The following is a 16929-nucleotide window of genomic DNA, read 5'->3' as shown; positions in this document are numbered from 1 at the left end:
TATTTTTGCAAATTAGCTAAAGTTTGATTTCAAGTTTTTCAGTTAAAGTTTGCATTCACTGCCATGTAGAGGGCATTTAATTATGACATGGATGAACTGTTCTCTCTTGAAGTTCATTGTGTTACTGAGTTCAAACTTCTCCAAAAGAACTAATGACAGACTTTATCTGAGTTACGAGAAGATGGTGGTCGTGTATGTGAGAATGATACTATGCTCTGTTGTTTGAGTTTTCATGACGATGCAGGCTAGCTTTTCAGTGAAGAGTCACTGCCTTTGTGAAAAATGTTTTTTTAATTATGTGTGTGAGCATGTACGTTAGTGAAGTGCACTTTGAGATATGCGTCTTTCTAATTTGTCCGATGCACACCAGTTGTTGTGGAAGGCAGGACTGCCTGATTTATCTTCTGTTATTTTTCCTCCATTTGTTGTGCTCTCCTTGCTTTTATTACTTTGCTCATCGTCCCTCCTCTCTCTCTTCCTCCCCAGCGACAAGACAGTGAAGATCTGGCTGTCAAAGGTGTGGAGGAAGAGGTGAGAAGCAAAGTGACTGTGTATCCTCTGTCAGCCATCTTGCTGCAACAGCAGCCGCTTCCAGCGACACGATGTGACGCCTCAGTCGCAGTTTCCAAGGCAATCAAGGTGTGGATCATGCAGAAAAATGGAGGACCGGGAAGTCAAAAAATATGCCTTTCAGAATTTTTCTTTTCTTTTTTTTATTTTACTGCCAACTTTCAAAGTGCCATTCTGCTGTGGTGCTACTTGGAGATAAATGTTGTCAGCCTGGTGAAGCATCCGCCAAGCAAACAATTTCTCACCTGACATGAAAACAACCACCTGCAGCCTGGTACTAAATGAAAGTGTCCTTCTCTTCTTTCACCAAGGTTTCAGGCAGTGAGAGATGAATCTGCTCATGTATCTGCTGGACTGCAGTATTAGGGATTGTCTCAAAAACATTGTGGCTGCTTAGATACTGAGCACATTGAATAATCGTGTTAAATGGTCATGGCAGTGGATCAGTGGACTACTGCTCAAATGTCACTGGAAAATTACAGACTACCACTAATTGGTATCCAGTTTTAGCAGCTGTATGACTGGTTGTTTATCATGTTTGTGTTTTTGTTATTATAATTTCTAATTTATTGTTTTTCTACCTCACTCGTTTTAAACTCTGACCTGAGATGGCTAGAAAAAAAATAACATTTTTACAGGTCTTTGTGTGGAAACACTTGGTGCTTTATGTCTCTAAGTCATTCATTTAATCACTATCGCTGTATGGATGTGTCCTGTGTGGGCCCCCTGGCAATCACACCGACTGGTTGCAGAACAGATATGGAGGTAGCGTCGGTCCAGCAGGACCTGACTGAATCTCATTATTCGTTCTGGAAAAGGCTAACTGCAGCCAAAGTAAGAAAAAGACGTGCAGTTTGCTGACAACATGAGCACTCCTCACGGAGATGTGTGGCAGGTATTGCACTGCGGCCAAAATGTTGGATTGTAATGCTGTCAACCTGCAGCACGGGTGCCGTTTTTGCCATTTATCATTCAAGCGCCCACTCCAACACTTTCTGTCTCTTTCCTTTTTAAGGTTGCGCTTCACACTGACCTTACTTTGGAGTCCACCTTTTTCCAGCTTCTAAACTTCTCCCAGAAGCCAATTTAATTAGAGCTCGGCTCTTCCAGCTGCTTTTCAGGCAAGATTTCTTGTGTGAAAGTAGGTCATCACTGAGAGGGATTCTTTTCTTTCCCCTCTTTTTTTTTTTTTTTGATTCCCAGTTTTCTTCCACCCACCATTTAGCTGCTACACTTTCAAGCAGGAATAAACTTCCTGCGCCTGTGCACTGATGTACAAATCTGTTTATGTGGCAGATTAGGCGTGTGGGCAACACGCACATATGCACATGCCACGGATAAATAAACAGTCTGAGAGGATGTTTCGGCTATCCATCTTGTTTGATGCGTCTTGGCATCTTTCACTGTGTTGATTTAGAGTCTCCATAATAACACAGAGACATACACTCCTAGGCGCTGCAGCATGCTCTAAAAGTCGCCTCCATTGCCTTTTGGTTGCCTGACACCTTCTAATACTGAAAATAGCTCCACATAATTCCATTATATCCTACCTTTTGCTTAACACCCCATCAAAAAAAAAAAGAAAAAAAGAAGCTGGGACAAACTTCAAGCTTCCTGCCACTCAGATGTCTTACGGCTTGATAAAAAAATAACAAAAAAACAGTTTATGTCTGCTGGTCATGTTCTGCTTAGCAATATCTGTTTTGAAAAACCATGTTTTGCTCATTTGGTGCACTTTTCCTCGCAGAAGACCCAGAGTCGAACAGTACGTAGTTAACTTACGAGTGATGCTTGGATCAGAAAACTGAGTTCAGAGGAGGAGAAGAAAGTAGAAAAAAAACAAGTTTCCTGTTAAACGTCCTGCTGCTGCTTCATGTGTCCAACATGAATCTGAAGCTGCTTAAACTTGCGAAAAGCAATTTTCTTGGTTGTAGTGTTCTGCTTAGGGGATAAAACATGATTATTCTAATAAAGCGTTGTCTTGAATAATATTTTGTTATGATTAGAAACTCAGGTATATGTGGAAGGATTATTTCAAACTTTAGTCATAATGTGACCCTGTGAACTAGCTTTTTCTACCAACCAAATGCCTTGTTTGTGAGAATATTATTATTTTGAACAGAAATGGTACTGTCAGTGTTTCATACCACTTTGTGAAATACTCATTTTCCATGTTTCATGTTTCCATTTGATGCCCTTTACTTCTTATCTATGTACTGTGCCAGTTTTACACGGCACCTTCCCAAACTGGCCAAAACTGAATGCCTTGAAAATGTGCACTGATGTATATTGTTTGTTTTTTTGTTGTTGTTTTTTTTTTTTTACCATAATGACATCTTTAAAATGTGTACAGTATGTAAAATATGTAAGTAGCTGTCCTGTAAAGCTGGAGTGACTGGTACATAATGTGGTCATTAGCAGGGTAATGAACTTCCACAGAGCAAAAGAGTAGGAAACCTTGACCATGAAGCTGTTGAGCCCTTCACTGCATTTCTCTGTGCTAATTAGCCTAACTGACCCTGCTCACCATCACACCAGGCTCAGAGTGATAGTAGTGAATATACAAGGTTATCTCTTTCTTTTTCTTGCTCTTTTAGACTTCTGCTTGTTCTTTTTAGAGGCTTTGTAGTTCCACGGCTTTAGATAATCTGTTGCCCATTGCTTGTACATTTGCTAAAGGGTTTGTAATGTCAGTTGTGCTGATTGGTTGATTTAACCTCTGCAAACATTGCTGTTCAGTGGGGGACTTAATTGTCTGTATGTTGCTGATCTAAGTGATTATTTATTACCATTGACATGGTTATTTTTCCTGGACTCTGAACAGCATGCCAAGTATAAGAGTTACTCAGACCATGCAAAGAGTTTACGTGGTGCATCTGAATAGATTTAAATATTATTGAAAGGTGAAACTTGTGTACTCTATGGCTTTGTTACGGGTTTATCTATTAATTTTGTTGATTGTACACTTGCCTCAATCTTTTGAATGTGGTGTGGATTTTTTTCTCCCACACTTTTTTCACCCATTAATATACTTTGGTGCAGAACTATTTGAACAGAGATCTTAACTGAAAGTGACCTGAAAATGAAAAATAAAAAAAACCTTGTCCGAAAATTAGACATTTTTATTTTAAAGCCAACAATTTAAAAAATGATTAATTTAAAACCGTTATGGTCATATGACTGCATATTTGAGAGTTGTCCAGCAGACAGTCATGGACAGCCTCAGTAAGGACCTTAAGCCCTAACAGGTCATTTTTAAAGGAACTGGCTGTTTACAGAGTGCTGCATCAGTAATGGAGGATTGAGTAAAAAGAAAAAAGAAGAAAAGATCAACAAGCAACAGAGATAAGTGCAGCTTCAACATGGCTGTAAAGCAAAGTTCATAACAGATTCACAGAACGATATATCAAGAGTTTTACTTTTAAAAATTGTTGCAAAAAAAGCTTTTTGAAGATATTCTAAGCTATTGAGATGCACCTTTTACTGTTTTCTGTTGACCCCAAGCTCTGACACTTCAAACTATTCAGCACCACCCCATTACTTGATGTGTAAATAATTGTACCATATGATTTTTTTTTAAGCATTGTAGCAATGAATTTGAGTTCAACTGACTTCTTTCAGATCAGTTGGTCTCAGATTGATCTCTGCAATTTAGGATTTACGAGCACTTTGGAAAACAAACTTGCTGCAAACACTTTACACCCTGTTTTCTAGATGTAGATGAAGCCATGTTTTTATCTTACCTTATTAAAAAATGCAGACATTGTCCTAAAAAAAAAGCACACCTGTTTAAATCTACTGTAGGTTTAGAAGTAAGTAATCATATTAGTTCTAGGAAATATTACGTGATGGAAAAAGGAAATAAAAGGTAGTCCTTGCTTTCAGATTAGCTTTTTAATCCCATTTTAGGGCATAACACAACTTTATAGATGCACATGAGACTTTATCTTCTTTTTCTTAGTTGTGTCTTGATATTCAAGTTCAGTTGTCAGTAATGACCACAAACCACATGTTAAACTGTCTACTACGCAATCAGGAATGTATGCTAATCTTGCTAAGAGTTGCATTCTGATTCAGGCAATACAAAATAGGCAACTTCTCAAGAATGCTGGAAATATTTTAAAATATAGGAATGAAGGAAAAAACCATCAGTATGCAGTGGAACAGTCTACCTCACTAGCTGCAAACCGCAAAGCAAAGTGCTTAAATGTCTGGTCAAAAAGAAAAAAGAAGAAAAAAGCTTGGGAATTGAATTGAAAGAAACATTGTAATGTAATTTATCTAACTGTCAAATAAAATTTCATCCTTGGTAGATCATGCAAATTTATCCAAATTTGAAAAACATTAAGAGATACTTGCTGGAACCTTTTACAGGTTAAGCCTCCCAGAGCATACTGCAACAAGTCTTAAAAAATGAGTCAGAAGTAAGTAGTAGGCGGCTTTGAACGCAGCATGCATTTATTTGTTTAAATTCCCAACACTGGTCGCCCCCAGCTCAGTGTAAACCTCAGTTTCCTGATTTATTGTCAGTACACATGACGAACTCCACTGTCTGGAGAAGCACAGTCATTTTCTAATAATAGCACGGAAAACTTATGTTTAAAGGTTTGGACAGATACCACCAAAACAGAATACTTCTGAAAGGGATATTTAATTTGTTTTAAGGTAGGGTTGGGTTGAATGATTGACACAGTTTGGAGAAAAAGTGAGACATTTTCATGGGGGAAATCAAGCTAAATGCTGCACAGGCTCAGTAAAGATGTATTTCTTTCATTGTCTGAAATGTCAAAAACCAATATTTCTACTTTAGATGGCATATTTGTTATGAGTACACTTTTGCGTGTAAAACTTGTTTACATTGCTGTTTTCATTGTTATGCTGACTGAGCTGGAGTTGTTTAAAATATCCCACTAAATCTTTTAGTGGGATATTTTAGGTCTTTTAGTGGGACCTAAAATATCTAAATATCTAAAATATAGATAAATCTTTTGCGTCTGAAATTTTGGTCTTAAGAAGACATTGTACCCGTTAGTAAAGTTTTAAGAATAAACTGGGAAAGTGTGGGTTTTGTTTGGAGAAACATTTAGCTGCTTCAGTTTCCATAGCAACACAGATCTAAGGTTAAAAAAATAGTGCTAACGTTAGCAACATCCATTATGATTAATTCCAGAGTGTAGAAGTGAGGTACTGTAGAGTTATCATCACTAATGGCTCCTTTACATATCATAACTCCATGAGCTTGTAGAAAAATTATGTAAATCCTGAGTGTTGTATGACTAACAAGCTATGTACAGTAGATGTACTGTTTTAGCTGACCTCAGCTATTCTAAACAACTTAAACTGAAAATTTTCATATAAATGTGAAACAATGTTTTGTCTACAACTTCACAGAAACCTAAGTATGGTGCCGTTTTTTTCAGCTGATCATGGCCTGTGTTACTGACACAAAAACTAAAAGCTCCATATACAGTGACCCTAGTGGACTGGCAAGTTGCTGCGGATCTAGCTGATTAAGACAACCTACAAATCCACAATGTAACCTCGCATAGTAATATGAAAGTTGCCTGCCTGGAAACGTTCTACCAAACTCAACGCTGGCCTTCTGTGAAATTGTAGGAAGCTTTTTTTTCTCTGATAAGATAATCCTGTGTGATGCTGTGTCCAGTGATTTTAACGTTTTCAATTTATTTATTGGAAATTGCTAACATCAGCTCATTCTACATTCTGACTTACTCACGACTCATTTTCCAACAAGCTCACAATGATATGTTTCTACAAGAAGTAAAAGAGCTTTTGCTGATGAGTAAAAAATCAGGACTACCCTGTTAGGTAAAAAAAAAAGTCCCACAAAGCTTGAGTACTATTTATATGGCAGAATGCTGCTTTTGAATGTGCCTGCTATTGGTAGTGTTAGCTTGATTCTCTCATGATAACTTCAGCCTGGTTTTCAAGGCTAAGATTAATCTCACTGTTGTCTACTAAAGGCAATATACTGACTACTCAACTACCACTAAACAACAAACCCACTTGGCAAAAACCAACTATCCCTTTAATATTACCCATTTCCAGATGAAATAGGCAATTATGTTTTTAGAGTATTGCCTTACAGAGTTGTTATTGATATAGTTATTTTAATTTTAAGATTTATAGTATACAACCTTCCAGACATATTCTAACAAATAATACAAAACAATGTGATATGAGTAGCCAGTGTTTGTATGTTATAGAAAGATCTAATGTTTCACAAAATTGAAGCTTCACAAAGTTTGGCGTTGTGCCTCAGCCAATTCTCCCGACTGCCTGTAAAAAACAAAGTGTATTAAGGACTTTGACAATCATCCACCAAACCTTATGAATCTGAGTTTGATGTGCTTTTTGGGATTGTGGATTGTCCTTCAGTTCTGTTTTAAGCCGGTAAGTACTTCTGCTTACTCTATCTTCCTGGCAGAAAAGGGCTGCGACTTTGCCTTGGGCTGCTGAGGGGATGGAATGGCGTTTACACACCATCATGTGAGGCTCTTGATCGAGAGAGCACTTGGCTACTCTGTCACACTTCAACACGCATCTTCTCTTACAGCTGCTTCAGTAGATTTCCTCCAGGATCTCGTGTCATGCTAACACAATATCTGACAATATACGGTATGTGAAATATGTACACTTAGGATAAAAATGTAGGTTCAGAGGCAAGGTGTGTCTTCTGTTGCACGCACTGAGCCCTCGGTAGTGTAAATGTGTGTACAGTTTTTATATGTGATAAATATGCATGTAATGAAGCCATGTACAATTATTTGTGAATAATGTAAATAAATATTTAATGAAGAATCCAATAAATGAGTTCAAACCAATTTCTGGTTTTTGGGACATTTAAATTTTGCATGTTGAATATATTTTTCTTGCTTTTTGTAACCAGGTATTGTATAGCTTTATAGTGTCCAACATAAGTAAAGTCGGATGTTTTACCAAAATTACGTCTATAGGATAAAACTAGGAACAATGTAAATAGCATGAAAACAATTAAAGAAAATTGAAAGGGTATGGTTACATTTGTAGGGTTGTGTTGGTTGACGCGACTCTGCAATGTCGCATGGACATCGGGGGCAGTTCCCCTGGATTGGCAGACTGGGGTGGTGGTCCCCCTGTTCAAAAAGGGGGACCGGAGGGTGTGCTCCAATTATAGAGGGGTCACACTCTTAAGCCTCCCTGGCAAGGTCTATTCAGGGGTCCTGGAGAGGAGGGTCCGTCGGATAGTCGAACCTCGGATTCAGGAAGAGCAGTGTGGTTTTCGTCCTGGTCGTGGAACGCTGGACCAGCTCTACACCCTCGGCAGGGTCCTGGAGGGTGCATGGGAGTTCGCCCAACCAGTCTACATGTGTTTTGTGGACTTGGAGAAGGCGTTCGACCGTGTCCCTCGGGGAGCCCTGTGGGGGGTTCTCCGGGAGTATGGGGTACCGGGCCCTTTGATACGGGCTGTCAGGTCCCTGTATGACCGGTGTCAGAGTCTGGTCCGCATTGCCGGCAGTAAGTCGGGCTCGTTTCCGGTGAGAGTTGGACTCCGCCAGGGCTGCCCTTTGTCACCGATTCTGTTCATCACTTTCATGGACAGAATTTCTAGGCGCAGCCAAGGTGTTGAGGGGATCCGATTTGGTGGCCTTAGGATCTCATCTCTGCTTTTTGCAGACGATGTGGTCCTTTTGGCTTCATCAGATCGTGATCTGCAGCTCTCGCTGGAGCGGTTCGCAGCCGAGTGTGAAGCGGCCGGGATGAGGATCAGTGCCTCCAAATCCGAGGCCATGGTCTTGAGCCGGAAAAGGGTAGAGTGCCTTCTCCGGGTCAGGGGGGGTGTCCTGCCCCAAGTGGAGGAGTTTAAGTATCTCGGGATCTTGTTCACGAATGGGGGAAGAAGGGAGCGGGAGATCGACAGGCGGATTGGCGCAGCGTCTGCTGTCAAGCGGGCGCTGTACCGGTCCGTCGTGGTGAAGAGAGAGCTGAGCCAAAAAGCGAAGCTCTCGATTTACCGGTCGATCTACGTTCCCACCCTCATCTATGGTCATGAGCTTTGGGTCATGACCGAAAGAACGAGATCGCGGATACAAGCGGCCGAAATGGGTTTTCTCCGTAGGGTGGCTGGGCTCTCCCTTAGAGATAGGGTGAGAAGCTCAGTCATCCGGGAGGGACTCAGAGTAGAGCCGCTGCTCCTTCACATCGAGAGGAGCCAGTTGAGGTGGCTCGGGCATCTGGTCAGGATGCCTCCTGGACACCTCCCTGGTGAGGTGTTCCGGGCACGTCCCACCGGGAGGAGGCCCCGGGGAAGACCCAGGACACGCTGGAGGGACTATGTCTCTCGGCTGGCCTGGGAACGCCTCGGGATTCCCCCGGAGGAGCTAGAAGAAGTGGCTGGGGAGAGGGAAGTCTGGGCCTCCCTTCTGAAGCTGCTACCCCCGCGACCCGACCTCGGATAAGCGGAAGAAGATGGATGGATGGATGGATGGATGGTTACATTTATGAAAACATTTCAGTTTTGCTCTGTATTTTTTTTCAAGAAGACTTTAAGCTAGATTTTTGTGTTCCAATAATTAATGTAAAAGATTTAATATTTTAACTATGAAAAAAAAGAAATACGTAATGCCATTTTTATGATGGAGATAAATTTCTTTATAATCAGATTAAGTGGTTTATTTTATAGTAATTACCTAGCTGTGTTTTACATAACTTGATATGAAAGCCGCTAATAACATAAAATTGTGTTTATTTTGTATATCACTTCGAATAAGCAGACAAACCCACCATGAAACATGTCATGTATATATAGGAGTTATTTCTCATCCTGGTGCTTTTCCTTCTATTTCAGGGGCAGCAATACAGACTCAAATCCCATCAATCTTCATTTCCTTTGCAAACTCTGATCATTAACTTGTGTCAGGCTGCGCCTGTCTCAACCACAATGGGAGACGCAAGCACTGTGATATACGATGGCCATTAACGTCTCAGAGGAGGCAAAACCCATCTGAAGATGCCTGTGACAAACAAACAGCCATGCACAGAGCCAGTCACATCCCAGCTGCATGTGCTCCGACCGCTTTCTCCAAAAAACAAACTTCTGAAAATTCACTTGAATGAATCTGTCTCTCTCACACACACACACGCACACCCACGCACACCCCCGCACACACCCACACACACACACACGGCGTTCCACTAACCCTGTGTGTGCAAGCTGATCCATCAGTGTCTGACAGACAATGCCAATCACCTTGTAACTTCAAAAATCTTTACTCTTAGCGCAGAGGAAAAAAACACATCCATCATTCTTCCTGTTCATTTTTACATCAGTATTTCTGTAACTGTTTTTTAGGTCATTTTTCCACATAGGTCAGAACTTTGCATACACAAATTGGGCAGCTATACAGCATTTACCAAGCTGGTTTTTGTCTGTTTACTATTGATGTGCTGTTTTTACCAATTTGACTTTGCAAAAATAGAGAGCATTCCCTCAAAATCAACTTTAAAGTCTTGGCACATATTCTTAAGTGGAATTAGGTCTAGACTTGCACAAATAGGTATTTTGTTTTAGGATTTTTGTTGCCCCAGAGGACTTTACTTGACAATGAATTGACAGGAAAGTGGGTTGTGAGAGAGGAAATACAAGCGTCAGGCCGGGACTTGAACCTGTCATGGCAGTGTTGAAAACCGAGGCATCCGTACATCGTACACTCTTCCCCTGCGCCATTGCTGCATTTCAGGTATTTGACAAGCTTTGACTCCTGTCCACAGTCCACTTTCCTTCTTTCTATCCACTCTGAGCAGCTTCCATGTCCCTGCTGAAGAAAAGTCTCCCCACAGCATGCTGCAGCCACTACCATGTTTGACATTGCAGATGGTGTGTTCAGGCTGTTGTGCTTCTTTGAATTAAGTTGATTGTAGCTTAAAATTGTATGTTTTTTTTTTGTTGATTTAACTTAAGATTATTACATTTTTAGTAAGTTGATTTAACCTTTTTATGCATAAATTATGATCCTTTGTGTCAGGATTTTTTTTTACTATTTTTTTTATTTTATTAAGGCATAAAAAAGGTAGGAAAGAATTTTTGTAAAAAAAAAATATATAATTTTTTTTTTTTTTTTTAGGTGATCAATTGTAATTTTCTCCAAATACAAAGTTGTCATTTGAAAAATACATCAGTAGTATTGTTCTTTAGGTGTTATCTGATGTCACAATATTTTTTTTACCTGCAAGAGTCGTCTACAGTAGAAGGAGGGACAGGGTCGGTTGGCATGCTTTTTTGTCTGTCGGCTATATTGGATTTAACAAAAATAGCTGCAGAGGGTTAATTTAAGATTTTACATTTTTATTAAGCTGATTTAACAATCTACGTAGGCGAGCTAGACACATTTTCCCAAGCAAAGAGAATGGATTATTTTTAGGTTTTCTCTCTCTTAAGTTGGCATTCTAACATATTTTAAAAGGTTAAATTAGGTAATGCATACAGTTAACTTGATATTACATCAGTCCAACTGACTAAAACCCATAATTATTTTCATGTGAAGCTTTAATGACTTCTCCTTATTGTCTGTACTATTTTCTAAAAAAAGCTTTCTGTTTTTTCTGCACATAAATCACAACTTTGCAAGCAGATTCTGTTTAAATTGTCTTTAGTCATTTTGTTTCTATGAGGCTGTCACAACAATACATAATTTGTTCCCATTTCTTAAGTTGCATCAGTAATAAATGTCAATGGTGGCACAATTTGACAGGCATAAAAATAGTACCTTTGCACAAGAGCTATTAGCTGAAACTCTGTCATGGTGTATAGTAGAATGAAGATTCGTCATCCTTCAGCAAGAGAAGGATGACGAATCTCTAGGGTATACAATATGTACCATTTTCTCTTTGTCTGAAACTAAATTTTAAGACTTTATGGCATGCTCTCTTTATTGTTATCACTTTGTTGACTGCATGTCACACCATACTGACATATGTGCAACTCCTACTACATCTCAAAAATTGTGAATCTTGCTTAAAAGCACCATTTTTCTTAATATGTAACAGATTGTGTACAAAAGGTGTAAATATTTGTGAAAGCAACTGCAATAAATCTGGAGTCACTGATGCTTAAAGCCATCACCTTTATTTTAAATAATAAACCTAACTTTATTAGGCAAACAAATTAGCATCCTTCTGAGAGAAATAACTCGTTTACATCCTGACTGTATGACTTGAATTCACAGAGGATTTCAATACGGAGCAAAATAATAAACAATGCCTCAAAAAAAAAAAAAACAACCTCCTACTGAGCCTCAGCAAGCATCTGTACAACTTCTGAACAAAATGACTACAGAGCAAATAGCAGTTTAATCTCATTATGCACTCGCTCTTTGAGTCTGGGTTTGCACACACAACCCTCTCTGTGTTACCAGACTTAACCACATCAGAGGGTTACACTGTCATTCATGAACACAGGAGGATAATTTAAAAACCCCACATGTTGTTTTTTTTTTGTGTCTTTGAGAATAATAAATTTTTTTTCCTGACAGTGTGTGGAATATGTTAAATATTTGATCAAATGAGCCATCTGTCACTTTAGGAGAAGTTTCCTGAAGTAAAAATGATAATTAGTGGCACTGAGTCATTGCAGACTTAACTAATACAACAGTCAAAAGCAGAAGAATTAGTGTTTATTTTTAGTTGTTGAATTAGTTTAGTTTAGTTTTAGAGATGAGACCGTGCAAAAGTCGCAAGACTCACAGCAACTCAAAGCCAGCAACTTACTGTGTCGTGTTTGGTCAATTTGTTGCCCCAAGATGCTTTAATTACAATGAGCGACCAATCAGTCCCAACAAATTCATTTTAACTCAAAGGTTTGTCTGCTATGTATACTGATTATATTCACACATGCACTGTAATTCTCTGAAGCTATTCATTTTCACAATCTTTTGAATTTAGGAAACCTACAAGAATGAATCATAATCAGATGGCCAAACCAAGCAAGCTGTTTCAGTCAGATGTATACATTCACTCACATTTTTTCTGGTTGAGTGATTGCATTGCAACTAACATCCATAATTTTTTATAAACAAGAATTGCTTGAAGTTATTTTGGATTTTCTTTAATGTACATATAGTCTAATTTTTTTTTTGCACAAAGAGAGGAAAGCAAGCAGAAGGAGAAAATATGTGTGCAAGAAGCATAAAATCTGAGCGGGCAAACACAGATTTGATGGAGAACTGAGTATATCTGAAAGAAAGCAGAAGTTTTGCATGCAAGCATTACAAAGATTTTAAATTCTACTCTTACACTGAAAATGTAAGTAATTTCTTATCTGACATTTGAATTACCCCATTTACATAGAGCCTCAAAAATATGGATAAATTCCAGCTTGTGTTGGAATAAATAACAATCTGATTTTTTTTTTGATGGCATCAATGAGCAGTGGGATAATTCTAATAATATGGGATATTTGACAACTATTTTGATTAGAAATGGATTTAAAATGCTTTTTTTTTTTCTAATGAGACCTAGCTTTTATTCACAGAGCATGAGTTTTCAATGGTGTTGAGGGCAGAGCTCTTCCCAAAACCTCCTTTGTCCACCGAAATTAGCGGAGACAATCCAAACATCTAAAAAAAGTTTTATGATGCGACAAAACAAAGATTAATTTGAGTAATTTGGTCCCAATGACAAATAGTATGATTATAGTAGTAAATGTGAGGCTTATTAAGGAATGCTGCACCAGCTGTCAAGCATAGTGATGGTTGTATCATGCTGAGACTCAATATAAAGAATTAAGAAAAACTGTAAATAAATGCAAATACCTGTTGTATGTTGTTATATCGGCCTATAAAAAAAAAGGGTTTAAAATGACAAAATTAACATGAAATTCATATTGATGATGAGTAGACCTCTGTATCTCCCACGGCCGTTAAGTTTTTGTTTATTTCAACATATTGTGAAAAAACAGTTCACAAATGAGCAGAACAATTATTCACATCTGTGAAAATTCATGAGGTTTGTAGCCTTTCATTAACGTTTATGTCCAGCATTTATTTACCAAGGCCCCCAAATACATTTGTAGTACAGCTGTCAAAGCAAAAAGGATTCATGAAAGATAAGAGAGAAGGATCAGCATCCATCTTTGACACTTTGTAAACGCAACACCGTGTCAGCTGCAGCCTACTGTTGCATCACATCTCGCCTCCTATCCACTCTAAACCCCCAAGAGGTTTAATAGAGGTTTCAATACATTACATAAAGAGAATCTCTTCAAAGCATTTGTGTCAAAAGCAACTGGACATAATTCCTTGGCTGTTGCCCCAGAATACATGGGAGAAAATTAAAAGTCTAAACTATTATCAATAGAAGCAAACGGCACTGAAGTGCTCAGCCAAATTACATTTGTTCTCGTTCATGTATTCTTCCACATGCAATCTGTTCTGCATCTCTTCTTCTCTTGTGCTCATTTCTTCTTCTTTTTCACTTCCCTCTTTGTTGTCTCTCTCCAGGGCAGGAAGTTGTAGGACACCAAAGCTGTGAGGAGGTAGGTGGCCATGCCGGTGTATCCTCCAAACACCAGACACAAGGGCTGCGCCAACACAAACAGGCAGAACACGTTCATCGACGCCCCGTCATTCAGCTCCACCTTGTCCTCCTTCGAGGCTTTCATCACTCCAAAGAAGTAGATCAGCGCCACAGCGGGGTAGAAGGCGAGCTCCACCATGCTGGTAAACAGGAAGCACCCACGCACTCTGGAATGCTTTAAAATGAAGGTGCACAGGTGTTAGGAAGGCAGCTTTAAGAATCCAGCCAGACAAAGACTTTTCAGGACACACACTCACCTCGCTGTGATTTACACCCTCTTCCAGGCAGAAATACCTTGGAGGTGTAAAGGCGGATGTGACAGGGAACACAGAATTGGACCTTTGATCCTTTGCCATAAAAGTACTGTGAAACATTACCTACCTGCTAGGCTCCTTATCTAGACATTCAACCTTTTTTATCAGCACGACGACATGCGATGACTATTTTATTTCATTTTTAATTTGAATAAATCCAGCTTGTAAATGCTCCACCTGTCCAAACCAATTACGTCGTGCTTTCATGTGCATCTTTTCAAAATGACAACCAGCTTCCTTCAACAGTTGCATCAAAGTAGCAGTCAAGTTTCACCTCAACTTGGTTTGTGTAAATAACATGTCATGAATTGATCATGCTGTGGAAACTGGAGCATGTACTGTGCCTTGTTGAAATTATTCACACCACTTCAACTTTTCAACAACAACAACAAGTAGCTTCGGTTTATTCTGTTTGGGTTTCAAGTGATAGACTAACACAATGTAAACCTTAGTTGTTAAGTGAAAAGAACCCCTTGACTGTCACCCCCAGGTCACTTATATGTTGGTCAGTGGGTCTATGACTAACATTGACAGTGTGACTGACAGCGCTAAGTCCTTCCTCTTGCCTCTGATTGGTTATTTCTGACCATATACTGTGATGACAGTTTTATCAAATATGTATAAAACATATTTTAGTTAAAGTTATCTACTGCGGCTTTAAGGTTTATGTTTGTATCCTGACAAAATTTCGAGTGGTATGAACGACTCCGCAATTCACTATCTAGACAATAAAGTGCTTAAGTAAAAAAAGACAAGTCTTTAAGTAAAAGGATTCAAGGAGTGTTGACTTCAAATTTGGTATTTTTGTGGCTTTTTGGAAGAGGATTAGCTTTCATGTGAGGAGATAAGAGGCTGAAGTCATTGTCATATTCCTCTCTGTTCAGCCAGAGCTCAGGATTAAGGAAGTGGACTGTAACAAAGAAACATCTTGGTCGGCCCAAATAACATGCATTCATGTATCATTCAAAGTGCGTCATGCTAGGATCCCTTTATCAACTGAAATCATCATATAATGTCGACTCAAAGAACATTTGTATTACCATCTAAGTTTGGAAACATTTTCTTTTAAGCTATCTTTCTCTTCTAAATAATATTATTGACTGATACGAGCCATTAGTGGAAACATCAAGGAGAAGTCTGGCTGTTTCATCTTGTTTCCTGTGATTAACAAACCAAATGAGAATTTCCTCATTTAAGTCGGGATCTATTCCATCAAAGCTTCATAATGTAGGTGTAATTTTAATCATACAATTGGAGCTCTCAAGATTTAGATCAAAGCCTTAATAACGCAATTTTGCCGTACTTTCACACAAGGTTTATTAAATACATTTTACCAATGTTAAATAGGACTCATTCTTTAGTCATTTGGCTACATTTCTTGCTGGTGCTAATAAAAGGCATAGTTCAAAAAAAAAAAATGCTTTCAGGCTAATGCTGAATAAATATATATGGAGTTAAATTATTCCATCAACCCTGAGCCAAAGCTGAGTGCTTCCTTTGGATGTTTTAAAAAGTCCCTTATGGGGTCGTAGTGTGTGAGTATTTCATACACCAGCCAGTCTATTTCACATTCCTCCGTTTACACTCAGACAGAACTCGCACCAATTTGTTGAAAAGTAAACTTTCACCAGACATGCTTGGCTGGAGAAACGCCAAGAACCAGAGTGTCCAGGCAACATGCTAACTTTCCCCAACGATGCTGCACTTTATTCAAGATTTTGCATAAGCAGCTGCTTTGAATGTACCAGCCTCTGACTATCTGATTTGGTTTGGTTTTTTTTAATGTGAATGAGCTCATGAGCAGATCTGGTCATTTTCAGTTTGATTGCAGCTTTAACGCAGCAGAGTGTTTGAATCCCTGTTGCACCCGCAGGACGCTTTGGCACCTGAGCCAATCACTGAGCCACAGGTTCACCACGGGGGCAGCATGTGTGTGTTTGCTTGCTAGAGTCAAAGGAGTCATTCATAAAAGGTTCCTTTGTGATGTTTGCCACCTGATGAGGATGGGGTTTGATTCTGGATTAAACCACTGGCTCACAGAGCAGGATTACTCTCTGGGAGGGAACATGTGGCCCTTTGAACTGAATTTTTCAAACCTCTTCCTTCTCTACAGGGCACAGCTGAGAAACATACTTGCATCGTTCAGAGAGAAACATACAGTGCAGGTCAGAAGCTTACATACTCTCTTTATCAGCATGGAAGTTGAATTGATTTGGAGCCTTTTATGCATTTATTCCTTCATTATTTGACTGGTTTAACAAAACATTGCTCTGAAAATATTTAATAGCAAGAATGGGCTTGTTAGGGTTGAATTTTTTCGTGGCTCTTCTCTATTCCAAACAGGATTAAAAATATACACACAGGCTCAAATATATATTGACATGACCAGAAATATTTGACAATATTAAACAAATTGCAGACAAACCACTCAGTCTTTGTTGCCGTCAACAGGATTCTGGTATAACTCTGCTTG

The 16929-nt window shown here is 39.0% G+C and overlaps 1 protein-coding gene across 6 annotated transcripts in view; it reads left to right on the top strand.

Annotated features, from left to right (window-relative positions):
• The window catches only part of kif21b (kinesin family member 21B), a 70770-nt gene extending 63355 nt beyond the window's left edge, over nucleotides 1–7415 (top strand). For all 6 annotated transcript variants that reach the window (XM_032549514.1, XM_032549512.1, XM_032549516.1 and 3 more), the window contains one exon: nucleotides 487–7415. Coding sequence is in view for 2 of the 6 variants with exons in the window: in XM_032549516.1 (XP_032405407.1) it covers nucleotides 487–535 (49 nt within the window). In the remaining 4 variants the exon portion in view is untranslated. The remainder of the gene's footprint in view (nucleotides 1–486) is intronic.
• Nucleotides 7416–16929: the final 9514 nt, after the last annotated feature.

Source organism: Xiphophorus hellerii, chromosome 20 (genome assembly GCF_003331165.1).
Source record: "Xiphophorus hellerii strain 12219 chromosome 20, Xiphophorus_hellerii-4.1, whole genome shotgun sequence".
NCBI classification, from domain to species: Eukaryota; Metazoa; Chordata; class Actinopteri; order Cyprinodontiformes; family Poeciliidae; genus Xiphophorus; species Xiphophorus hellerii.
Note: the sequence above shows the minus strand (reverse complement) of the source record. Positions and strands in the feature narration are given on the sequence as shown.